The 13,119-nt window shown below is 32.5% G+C and overlaps 2 protein-coding genes across 2 annotated transcripts; both read right to left on the reverse strand.

Moving 5' to 3' along the window:
* Positions 1-3,630: 3,630 nt before the first annotated feature.
* On the reverse strand, positions 3,631-5,638 carry LOC124426707 (DNA translocase FtsK-like). Its single transcript, XM_046968747.1, has 3 exons — positions 5,496-5,638; positions 4,682-4,763; positions 3,631-4,534 (listed from the first exon to the last, which is right to left on the reverse strand). Exons 1-3 carry the CDS (start codon positions 5,505-5,507, stop codon positions 4,050-4,052), a joined length of 579 nt encoding a protein of 192 aa, XP_046824703.1. The 5' UTR covers positions 5,508-5,638; the 3' UTR covers positions 3,631-4,049.
* Positions 5,639-8,178: 2,540 nt separating this feature from the next.
* Positions 8,179-12,779, reverse strand: LOC124426596 (mediator of RNA polymerase II transcription subunit 15-like). Its single transcript, XM_046968455.1, has 5 exons — positions 12,668-12,779; positions 10,050-10,179; positions 9,620-9,856; positions 9,223-9,478; positions 8,179-9,084 (listed from the first exon to the last, which is right to left on the reverse strand). Exons 1-5 carry the CDS (start codon positions 12,677-12,679, stop codon positions 8,550-8,552), a joined length of 1,170 nt encoding a protein of 389 aa, XP_046824411.1. The 5' UTR covers positions 12,680-12,779; the 3' UTR covers positions 8,179-8,549.
* Between the last annotated feature and the right edge of the window lie 340 nt (positions 12,780-13,119).

The raw sequence follows: 13,119 nt of genomic DNA on the forward strand, positions 1-13,119 counted from the left end.
CCCTATAAACTAGATACATACTTTCGTACTACTACGTATTTAGATTTACGTGTGTAATAGTACGGGGATAGAACCCGATGAAGTATTGCACAAAAGGATTTTATGTCGCGTGTCACCAACCCTTAGGATTAAACGCAATTATTAGAATCACTCTCTGTCAAACCACAACCCGTTTCACACGGTCAAAAATCTATTTCAAGTTTTATCCATTATAGATATACCGATCGACGTTCATATTTTCATTTATATCATTAACCAATTGAATTTCGATCTATTCGATTTTGAATAAAATTCGATCGTCAATATTCAATAACTTTGAGAAATAATTTTATGAAGATAGAAGACAAATGAAAGAAGAAAAGAAAGAAAGAAAAAAAAAAAAAAGAAAGAAAAAAGAAAAAGGGAAAGAAAAGAAAAACAGAAAACAAGAGCAAAAATTGAAAAATAACAAGAAACAGAAAAAAAATCTTATGTATGATTGAAGATCGTTAAAAAATTTTCATCAAAATAATTCGATATACTTAACGAAATAATATCTATTGATAATAATAATTTTTATATATAAATATATATATTAATTATTATATTAATTTATCATTATTATTTACTACTAAATTTTTCATTATTATTATTATTATTATTATTATTGTATTGATCACAATAGAGAGACAGAATACGTGATTGAGTTTGAAAATCTTTTTTTTTCAAATATAATATTATACCTGCAAGTATATTAAAATGGAATCGAATTAAAATAAAAAAAAAAATAAAATATATATATATATATATACATATATAAATGGGTTCAAGAGACGTGAATATTCTTTGCCATAAGTGAAACGCAAAGATAGACATACTTATTGGTAATGCCATTAAAAAAATCCGCATGCCATTTCTCTATGGCACTTTCCTAGATCAAAAAACGTGACACTACGAATAGAGCATGCAATAGATAGATATATACATACTTACATACATACGTACTTACTTACTTAGTTACTTACATAGGATTACGAAATGACCTCGCTTTGGAAAATACTTCAGCAGCACGTTTTAGAGCACACTCATGGAACGAGTTAGAGTAGATAGATAGAAATAGTCGAGTATATAATTAGGAGCACAAACCGTGCAAAGTAATTTTCTATCCGCATTCGTGACTCGACGAGTCGATTTGCGAATTAATTTCTATGACCTGTTCTCTATTTTCTCTTTTTCTTTTTCTCGCTTTTCTTTCTCTTGCCATTATGGCATTTCGTTCATTTCTTTCTTTTTTTCTTTCTTTCTTTATTTATTTATTTATTTATTTATTCTTTATTGTTGTTGTTGATGCGACTAGTAAGATATCGTAAATTATACTTTCTTAGGATCTTGCGTAAGACGAGAGTTCTAACAAAAAAAAAAAAAAAGAAAAGAAAAGTAAAGAAAAATATTTTCATCAGATATATTTTCACGATCATTAAGAAATAAATATGAAATGTTTATTGAGATAATAAGCTCGTTAATTTTTTAACATATAAAAATATTTTATACGCTTAGACGCACGCATTCATGCACACACACACAAATACACACACATGAATATATGGACATGGTTTTATGCAGAATAGGAGAAGTTGAAAAAAAAAAAGAAAATTATATATCAAAATTTGTTAAAATCAATATACTTTTATTTTAATATCGATATGAAAAAATTATTTATTATAAAGTATAGTAAAAGCTCTTAATCATTTTTCGTAAATAATAATAATAGTAATAATAATAATAATAATATGAATAATTTCGAAAGAATATAAATCAACTCAAAGAGACACGTACAAACATATACACACACACACACACAGACACACATATACACATACATATATATACTGGTGGTGTCAGTGCCTAACCGCTCGTCACATGCGGCCCCTTTAGGTGGTGCGGCTTGGGTTTTGGCTTGCTATAACTCTGATAATTATGTTACCAATGCGTCGAAGGACAAAGAGCTCTTGAGTGACGTGGATGGCTCGCTAGCTCGCGAAAGACCCAGAAGTGAAGAGAGAGCAATAGAAAGAGAGAGAGAGAGAGAGAGAGAGAGAGAGAAAGAGAGATGCTTAGATGCTTGCCTGGTAGTCCAGCTGCCGGTAATCCTCCCTTTGTAATTTGCCTCTATGACCCCCCTTCCCTCCCCTCCCCCCCGCGCTACCCTACCAATGGCGCCATTTCTACTTTTTTTTTTCCTTCCTTTTCTCATTTCCCAACCAACGAAATCGAGATCGTTATTTGGTCGATAAAATGTTTACCCTATTACCGTTAACAATAAAAGAACGTACTACCTAGATTTATATATATATATATATAAAAAAAAAAGAAAAAAAAAAAAAAAAGAAAAAGTAAACAAGTAACAAAAAGAATTTTGTCAAGTTCGTTATTATCAGTGGCACCGTTAAAAAATTTTCCGAAAAGTTTGTTATTACAACAAGAAAATTATTATCGATGATAAGTGCGAAGAATGGAAAAAGAAAGAAAAAAAAAAAAAAATAAATGACAAGAAAAAAGGGAGAAGAAAATGAAAGGAAAGACGAAAGATTCGTAATGAAAGGATTAAAAAGAAAAAAAAAAAAGAAAAAATAAGAAAGATATGAAAGAAGAAGAAGAAGAAGAAGAAGAAAAAGAGGAAAAAGAAGATCTGTCCTACGCCAGTGAAAGGGCGGTTGATGTCACCATGGCCGTGCCCTCTGGATAATAGAGTCCGCGACTTTAATGGACTCGCTAATCCTCTTCCCTGTTTGTCGGTGAGGGCTGCATCAAGGGATGCATTGAAGGGATGCACACGAAGGTAAAAATCGGGGCGGGGTGGTGTGACTGCACGCCGTCCGTTTTCGGGCGTGTGCTAGCAAAAAGAAGAGGAAGAAGAAACGTATACATATACACATATACATATACATATACATATACATATACATATACATATACATATACATATACATATATGTATATATATATATATATGCGCTCGTTGATCTAGCCAGGCAGCTAGCCAACCAGTCAGGCAGTCAGCCGAGTGGTAATGGAGTGTAGTGGGGTAGAGAGAGCTTGACTAGGTGGGGGTTGGAGAATGGGGGATGGGGGATGAGGGATGAGGGATGAGGGATGGGGGAGGAGAAGGGACAAGAAAGAAAGAAAGAAAGAAAGAAAGAAGGGCACAGCCTGGTCGTACGCAAAATACGCCCCTCTTTTGCGGCCTCGCGATGATACCTTGATTCCTCGAGTGACGACGAATTAAGGGACCCTACTACGAAAACTTCTAATTCGTATGGTTCGATAGAAGCACCTGTGTACGTTCATTCGACCACGTCTATTAGTCATTGCTACGAGATATATACAATTTGTGATACCCTATAATCGTTAGCTACCATTATTATTATAGTTGAATCGTTCGATTGGCATAACGATTAATGAAAATCTTTATATGTATATATATATATATATATATATATATATATATATATGTATGTATGTATGTATGTATGTATGTATGTATGTATGTATGTATGTATATGTACCAGATTGAAAATTTATATTTATAAATATGTATAGATAAAGGAATATATAGGAATAATAGGAAAATAAATCATAAACGTAAATGACTAAAGTATCAACTTCGTTTTAGTTTTAATGACGATGATATTATATGACCATGAACTGATGATAATTACGAAATCTAACTTCCCTTAAATCTTAATTCAAAACTCCTGAATTAGATGTAGATATTACATGGATATGTCGTATGTAAAAAAGAAAAAAAAGAAAAAAAAGAAAAAAAAAGAGAAAGAAAAGAAAAGAAGAAAAAAAAAGAAGGGAAAAAGAAGAAGAAGAAGAAAAAGAAAAAACAAACTTACAATCGTTTATTTCTTCGACGCAGCATAACTGGCGACGAATGCGCGAGAATAAAAATAGAAAGAAAAAAAATTGAAAAAAAAAAAAAAAAGAGAAGAAAGACCAAGAAGAAGAAGAAGAAAAGCATGAAAAAAAGGAAGATAGATGAAATCTTCAAGGGAAAAATAAAATTAACCTTGCCGACCGTGAGGAATGGCATTAGGTAATCCAGCCTGGATTTGTAATAATTGTCGAAGTTCCGAGGGCAATTGTTTCGAGTATTGCGGCTGTGCCTGTGCCTGCGGCTGATAACCAGCCCGAGGTGCAGAACTTTGATATTGTGGTGTATATTGACGACCTTGAGCTTGAGCGGCACCTGCCGGTGGTCTATATTGAGCTGGAGCTACTGGGATCTGTTTGTAACTTGGTTGCTGAGGTGCCGAACCTAATCGAATCTCTGGCTTATAAGAAGCAACTTGAGCCTGACTCTGATAAACTGGTTCTGGTCTTGGTCCGTTTGACAATTGTGGTGCCGGCTGAGCTGGTATATGTACCAATGGGTCACGGGTTTGTTGAGAGGCCAATAATTGTTTGATCTGTGCTGGCGCTTGAGAATAAGGCCTATAATTTATCTGTTGTTGCTGTGCATGCGTCTGTCTCTTCGCACGAATATTATCTATTAATTGAACATTTTAAATGACGATTAATATTATTAATTATTATTATTGTGTTTGTTGCTGTTGTTTTTTACTTATTCTTATTCATATTAATTCTCATTATTTTCCATTTAGACAATAATCAATAAATTCCTTATGTCCCTTACCAACTAGATACAATTCTTCTCCTAACAGATCACCGAGTACATCGCCAATGACGTAAATGGGAGATATTACGAGTAAAATTATCTAAAAGGAAAATGAAATAAACAAGTAATTAATGATACGGTAGAAATTATTACAAAGTAAAATATCGAAATAAATTGCGAATCTTTCTTGAGAGTAAAAGAAAGAGAAAGAGAGACAAAGAGAAAGAGAGAGACAGAGAGAGAGAGAGAGAGAGAGAGGGAAAGAAAAAAATAAAAAAGGAAGAAAGAAGAAAAAAAAACAAAATACCATAACACTGCGATATAATAATAATAATAATAATAATAATAATAATGCTAATATAGAATCTAATCGTTCGACTAGATCTCGACTGTAATTCACAAAAAAAAAAAAAAGAAAAAAACAAAAGTAATTATCTATGAAAGATAATGAAATCGAAAGGCGATTGTATGTAACCATCTATGTAGTAGTATACCGGATATTGTTTGATCAAGGAAATGAACGAAACTGAATGATTCAAAGCGAAGGGTTAATTGACCAAGCGAAGAAAATATAAACGATCGAATCTAGATGATAAGTACTTTCACCATAGATCGTTTTACGTTCGAAAAGAAAGTAAATCGGTAACGTAAGCGTAATTTGTTCGAACGCATTAAAAGGAGATATATGTATACATAGATAGATAGATAGATAGAGAGAGAGAGAGAGAGAGAGAGAGAGAGAAAGAAAGGAAAAAAAAAATTAAAGAAAGTATCGATAATAAATAACATTTTTTTCTTTTTTATTAAATTGATAAGGAATAATAAAACTTACGAGGAATTTCATGATGAACAATGAATGTTCTCTTCGAGTCGATGTTCTAAGATTTCTTGAGAAGAAAAACGGTCTGTCCTGAGTCTGAAACTGTCGACTCCTTGGCGACTCACTTCTATATGGGCGAGAACCGTTTGCAGGGTAACCAACCGATCGGCCACCACCAGCTTTCACGGTTCGTCGATTCAGAAGGTGGATTTTTTTTATTTTCGAGGTTCGAACGTAGGTATGTAAGTGCATAGGTCCCCCAATCCCCACCCTTTCTCAAACACATATACAACGAGCTAGAATCACGTAACTCTATGTCGGATCAAGTCAGGAAGTAAATGATCGGGCGCCGGCCAGTTGCAAACAGAAAATTCTATGATGTTAGATAGTTTAACACGCTCTCTTTCTCTCTCTCTCTCTCTCTCTCTCTCTCTCTCTCTTTCTATTTATATATTTCTCTTTCACTTACTCTCATTGCGTATGGGTCGCGCGTATATTGGTTGGTTCACGACCGAACACCATACCATAGCAAAAGAAACATTTCGAGACTGGGACTGGATTAGATAGGAAGCGTTTCACGTTCACAGAGAGAGAGAGAGAGAGAGAGAGAGAGAGAGGGAGAGAGAGAGAGAAAGGAAAAGAGAGAGAAGGAAAAGTGACCGATTCGAACTCTATTGCGGACTTAAACACGATAGGAGAAATAGTATAGATTACAATCTATCTTTCTATAACGCCATAAACGAGAGTACATAAGTCAAACTTTCCAGAGAATTTTTTGTTGTTGTTTTCTTTCTGTTTTCGTGTATTTTTTTTTTTTTTCTTTCTGTTTTCTTTTTTTTTTCAGATTATTTAAATCACCCTCTTTGCACGCGTCTGGTAATACTGTTCTTATTCTTTTTTGCTTTTGGATTTTTTCTTTCTTTTTCTTTGTTTTTTTTCTTTCTTCTTTTTTTCTCTTTTTCTTTAGAATATAACAAACACAGGCAAAAACAATTATGCATCTTTCGAAATGATTATACATAAACAAATATTATATACGCATTTTATGTGTCACATGAAAATCAGATATTACTATATGGGCAAAAATATGAATTCTCTTTGAGAGATCGTTGTTTTTATCTAATCTCGGTGAGATAATTAAGAGCAAAAAAAAAAAAAGGGAGAGAGAGAAAAAAAAAGAAAAGAAAAGAAAAAAAGAAAAATGAAAAAATAAAAAAGAAATACTAACGAGTCGTATTGAACCGTAATAATAAATTAATCGTGCTTGTCATTCTTTATTTATTTATATATATATATATATATATATATATATTTTTTTTTTTATAATTCTCGTTTACTCGAACCAATCAGATTATCTTATACGAATCTGCGTGAAAGTCGTCGTCTATATCCGTTGAATATGATCAAAATGTTAACGAACGGTCAAATGATATTGAAATACGTAACGTCAAGTTATTACCACTTTCAAAAATAAATTTATACGTAACATCGATAGAAAATAATTATAATTGTCGTTCTAACTGTCGGTTATACAATTTCATTCAAAAATGACAAAACGATTGATCGATCGATCGATCGATATATCTATCTAACGATTAAACGAGACTTTAAATAATAATAAGCAAATCAATATTTTCGAACCGGTTTCTACGAGACATTTGATATGTCTCAAAAATTCTTACAGGATCTGCTGACATAATTCCTACAAACATAAAGTGATTGTAATGACGTTAAGAAAAATAATTAAAAAAAAAAAAAAAAAATTAAAAGAAAAAAAAATAAAAAGAACATATACACACGAGACGTTTTTACTAAGATCCTAATCTCTCGTAATTTATTTACGAATGATCTTTCATATATACCTATACACACACACACATACACCCACTATATATATATATATATATATTTATTTATAGAAACGATATCAATCGACGATATAAATCGAACTACTTATTTGCATATATCAATTGCAAACGATCATGGGAGTTGAAATATGTGAGATAATGGATCTAGCGTTATTAAAGATTCCATAAAAAATTTTTATGAATTTCGTGTGTTGTAAAATAAAGGAAACAGAAAAAAAAATATAAATATATATGTATATATATATATATATATAAATAACTAAACACAATGAAAGGATATCGAAACTGTTGGGTCTCTATGGCACGTGCATGCACGCATTTACGGACATGTGATACGTGTCGCAAAATATTTTATCATTTTTTATTGAAAAACTTGGGATATATATAAAAAGAGAGAGAGAGAGAGAGAGAGAAAAGAAGAACTAAGAATAGAAAAATAAAATCACACAGCAATGCACATCCATACTTACACCCACACACACACACACAGATATACTTTCATACACACGTAAACGCACAAAACCGTAATTTCTCATGGAAACTCTTTCGAGTCGACGTACTCGATGTAAACACATATACAATTATATAATCGGACGTTTACCCGATAATATATAATACTTTCAATGAATCAAGAAATTCACACGTTTCGTTTCTTACCACCTTACTCTGTTCCTTCGATTTCGAGGAGGATTAAACAAAAAAAAAAAAAAAATAAGAAGAAGAAGAAGTAGAAAGAAGAAAAAAGAAGAAGAAGAAGAAGAAGAAGAAGAAACAAAAAAAACGGATCAAAAATTTTTTTTTCAACTCAAGCAAAATATATCACCTTAATAATATCTAATAATAATAATAATAATATTAATAATAATAATAATAATAATAATAATAATAATAATAATAATAATAATAATAATAATAATAATAAATTATAAAGCGAGTGGTAACAATGCACCGTAACGATTTCGCAATTTCCATTATTAATTAATTAATAATAAGAAAGAAGATGAAAAAAAGATGATAATACAAATAAAAAAAACGTAAGATGGAAGAAAATCAATCGTTTCTCTTTTCAACGAACAGTTTCTCTCTCTCTCTCTCTCTCTCTTTCTCTCTCTCTCTGTCTCTGTCTCTGTCTCTGTCTCTGTCTCTGTCTCTGTCTCTGTCATTTTCACATACTTTCTCTCAATCTCACACATTCGATTTAATAATGATTTTCGGTGACAGGACGTACTCCTTGTCCCTGATCATAATAACCAGGCTGTTCCTGGGGATAAGATTTATAGGCGTTTATCTGCGGTTGCGAGTACGTACTCGCTTGACCTTGATATTGATCACCTTGGCCTTGATACTGAGCAGATTGGACCGTTTGAGGATTTGACTGTTGAATCGGTTGCGGTACATAAGGCTTATCGGGAACGTATCTGATTTGATTCGCTATAATATTGTAGGGTATCTGTGCTTGATACTTCAACAATTCTTGCAAATTGTTTGGCAAGTTCGTTGAATATTGAGGAGCAGGTTCGGTCGGTGGTTGGGATAATCTTCTATACTGTGGTTGTTGTTGAGCTTGAGGATGTTGACCTTGAGATTGTTTAGAATATTGAGGTGCTTGTCTTCGATGTCTGGATGGACCACCACGGGGTTTGGTACCACGATATTCCGGAGCTTGAGCCTCTTGTTGGTATTTAGCTTGTACTTGCTGTGCCTGTGCCTGTGCTGCCGCCAAGTGATCGTATCTAAAACGATTGTGAAATTTTTCTTTTTCTTTCTCTTTTTTCTTTTTTTTTTTTTTCTTCTTCTTCTTCTTCGTCTTCTTCTTCTTCCACCAACGACATCAATCAAGAAAAGATTTAGTTAGGATTAACGATCATTACCTGAATTGTTCGGGTATGGCATTGACGTATGGTATTTGAGCCTGGAATTGCAGCAACTGTTTAATCTGAGCTGGTGCATCGTTGTAGGGCCTGTAAGATGGTTGTTGAATCGGTGGTTGAACTGGTGGTGGACGATGTTGCGGAGGGGGTGGTCCACGTTGGGCAGCTGGTTCGGCATAATGTGCTGGTTCGGCTTGTGCCTGTTGTAATCTCGGTTGTCGATCATGACTGTACGATTTCCAATTGACTCTTAATCCTTCGTAGAAGAAGAAGAAAGAAAATAAGAAAGAGAAAAAAAAAAATTATTCTTTCAACAATTCCATACCATACAATCAGATTGTACGATATTTTCATGTCTCTCTGTTATGATAAATCGAAGATAAAATATTTTTCATACCACTGGGATCGTTATATTGAAGAGACTTCGTGCTAGCCTGATTGGCATCGTATGGACCTTGAATAATCGATTGGCTATGTCCATCTGTAGGTGGTTGAACGTTGAACGTTGATATGGCACCTTGGGACGGTCCTTGAATTTGAAAATTCGAATGTCCGTCGGTAGCGCCTTGGATTTTGAAATCCGAATTGCCATCGGTTGCACCTTGAATCGTAAAATCGCCGGCTCCTAACGATGCTAAAAAAAAAACAAAAACAAAAAAAAACAAAAAAAAAATAGAAAGTATTAAAAGAAGAAAAGGAATGTAAATTTTTCTAAAAGATAACAAAATGAAGAAGAAAAAAAAAAAAGAAATCTGCAACAATCTATACCGTAAATATTCATTAATGAGGATTGTGAAAAAAAAAAAAAAACGAACCGATATACTAACCACTTTGATCGGTATACTCAATCCCTTTCTCCTCGCTATATCTAAGACCTTGAGAGACCCGATTCCCGTCGCTGGCTCCTTGAATTGTGAATTGTGCCAGGCATACCGGAAGAACGGTAATCAGGAAAATCTATTGGAATTTAAACAACGATCGATCGTTCGATCGATCGATTTAAATTTTTAATTTTCAAATTTATTCTATTTATTCAACTTCATGATATATCTTTCAATAATATCATAACGTACTTTGAAATTTTTTACTTTCGTTAAAAAAACACATTATAGATGTTATAAATATACGTATATACGTTTTTACAACTACAAATAATCAATTTCAATCGATTATCTAACTATCCGGTTATGTCTGTGTATCTGGATTAAAAGCAAAATAAAAAAAAAAAAAAAAAGAAAAGAAAAGCCGTATCGATTGGCCGATTACGTACGGCTACGGCTATGGGAATTATGTTGCCGACTTGTATGGTCACCTTTCTCGTTTCGTTAGGGAAAGTCTTGAGTGTAAGTCGAGCCAGTCGCGGTTGCGTGTCGGCCAACGCCAAACGGAATTCAATATTTTGCGAGGGAAAATACGAATGCAGAAAAATATTTAAGTTCGCCTATTAATTTTTCCGAATGTTATTAAAGGAAAAAAAAAAAAAAAAAAAAAAAAAAGAAAGAAGGAACGTTCGAACTGAAACGTATGATAGACGTGATAATTAGATGAGTATGAGGTTTAGTTCAGGAGGGAGAGAAGGGAAGGAACGATGACAAAATAAAAAAAAAATTCCAACTCCTCCCATAAAAAAAATAAAGTAAATAAATAAATAAAATAGAATATAGATACGAATGGAAAAGCAAATCGTACGAAATAGTACCGATCTGTCGTGTTATTGGATCGTTCTCGACTAGAAAGTGAAATTATAAATTGTCGACGGTGACACGCCTAGCTTATGTTCGTACGATTTAAAAAAGCGGACGTACGTTCAAGAATGTTAAAGATAAGAGGGGGTGGTTGGTAAGGAGAGGGTGATATGATTAAGGAGAGGGAACATTTTTTTACGTACTTATATATATATGTCTACTTATAAAACACAAATATTCTTGTTCGGTATAACGCGTGAGCTGTGAATATTAATTAGAGAAAGAAACTTTAGTTTATGTTAACGAACCGTAAATAATATTCACGATGATTATTTTAATTACTTATATCTCGTAAAATATTGAATTTTTTCTCTTTGATCTTCTTAAAAAGTATTACCTAAATATTTATTATTATTATTATTATTATTATTATTATTATTATTATTATTATTATTATATATAAATATTAAATGAATGTTTAAATAAATATATTAAATTAAATATAATATATTATATATAAAATATATTACATTAGAAATATAAATTTTTTTCAATAAATATATTTAATATATAAAATATATAAGTACATATATATATATATATATATTTTTTTTTTTTTTTTATATAGATACACGTAACAAATATGTCGAAACAAATTATATATATATATATATATATATATGTCAAAAAAAAGAAGGAAAGTAAAAAACATTATTACGTAATATCTTTAGAATTCATTGGTTGCATTCGCACGGAAACATTGAAAAATGTGACGTGGTATCAATTAAAGGAACGGTATTTATACCGGAGAATTTTTTGTCGAATCTAATTTAGTGACATACGTACGCACACATAAAAGCGCGCGTACACTCATACATACCGTAAGGAAACAGTGACCCTTCTCTCTCTCTCTCTCTCTCTCTCTCTCTCTCTCTCTCTCTCTCTCTCTCTCTCTTTCTCTTTCTCTTTCTCTCCGTCTATTTTTGCACAAACGAGTCGTGTCGTAATGCAATTTCATCGAGATTAGAAACACGCGAGAGGAGTCTTTCCATAAGACGTAAACGTAAGTGCATAAATAGTATCTAACATGTAAATATATATATATATATATATATATATATATATATATATATATACATACACGCATACACGGCAAATCGATATTTATCAATTTTTTCTAACTATTATTACTACTCTATGAAATTTGTTAGAGAATGATTTTTGCACATGAAGATAAAAAAGAAGAAAAAAGAAAGGAAAAAAAAACGAAGAAAGAAGAAGAAGAAGAAGAAGAAGAACAAAAAGAAATACATTTTCTTTAAAAAATTAATTACAAATAATTTATACGACTCACTCGTTATATCTACACATGCATATCCACATACACATACATATACATATATATATATATAATAATTGTTCAATATATATATATATATATATATATATATATATATATAATTGTTCAATTATTATAATAATTGCAAAGGACGTTTAAATTTATTTACAAGGGGGTAGGGGGAGGGGGGGGGGGGGAAAAGGAAACGATTATAATAAAACCATGGATTTCTCTCGTTATTCGAACGAACGAAATTAATTTGAATAATAGTTAAATAAGAAAAATAAAATTAGAATCATTGACCGGCGGAGGAAATAAAGGGAGAGGGAAGGAAGAAGAGAAATAGAATTTAATACGATAGTTTCATTAGTGGAAGGAAGAATCAAATTTCGAGATAATAAATGATAATTATATCACTTACGTGAAATATCATGGTGCGAGATGAAAGCGGCCTAAGCTGTCTGGTCGATGCGCTCAAGGGTGGAGCGTTTCTGAGACGGGCGCGCGGTCACCAGAAGAACTTTATAGGCGGGCGAATGTAAAAGGAGGCCCCCCGTAGCTTAGACGGGGGATGTGACTGACTTACTCACTGACTCTCCTCCTCCAACCTTCATCACCATCTCCATCTCTCTTTCTTACCATTTTATCGGATACGCGGCTTCTAACGGATCGGGATATCGATTACGATTTCCTGCCTCGATGTCCGGCGACTAGCGTTCGAGTGTTTCTATAGAAAGAAAGAAAGAAAGAGAAAGAAAAAAAAAAGAGAAAAGAGAAAAATAATAAAACGAGGAAAAGAAAAAGAAAAGAACGAACGTATTGGCACTCTCTCTCTCTCTCTCTCACACACACACACTCTCTCTTTCTCTCTTT

The sequence above is a fragment of the Vespa crabro genome, chromosome 9 (assembly GCF_910589235.1).
Source record: "Vespa crabro chromosome 9, iyVesCrab1.2, whole genome shotgun sequence".
Classification (NCBI taxonomy): domain Eukaryota; kingdom Metazoa; phylum Arthropoda; class Insecta; order Hymenoptera; family Vespidae; genus Vespa; species Vespa crabro.

What these genes read in the sequence shown, in the direction of transcription:
- LOC124426596 (XM_046968455.1), bottom strand. An exon ending in TCAATATAACGATCCCAGTG is followed by an intron (nt 9,479 to 9,619) that starts GTATGAAAAATA and finishes TCTTCTACGAAG; the next exon opens with GATTAAGAGTCAATTGGAAA. An exon ending in GCCATACCCGAACAATTCAG is followed by an intron (nt 9,085 to 9,222) that starts GTAATGATCGTT and finishes CAATCGTTTTAG; the next exon opens with ATACGATCACTTGGCGGCAG.
- LOC124426707 (XM_046968747.1), bottom strand. An exon ending in AGAAGAATTGTATCTAGTTG is followed by an intron (nt 4,535 to 4,681) that starts GTAAGGGACATA and finishes TTCAATTAATAG; the next exon opens with ATAATATTCGTGCGAAGAGA.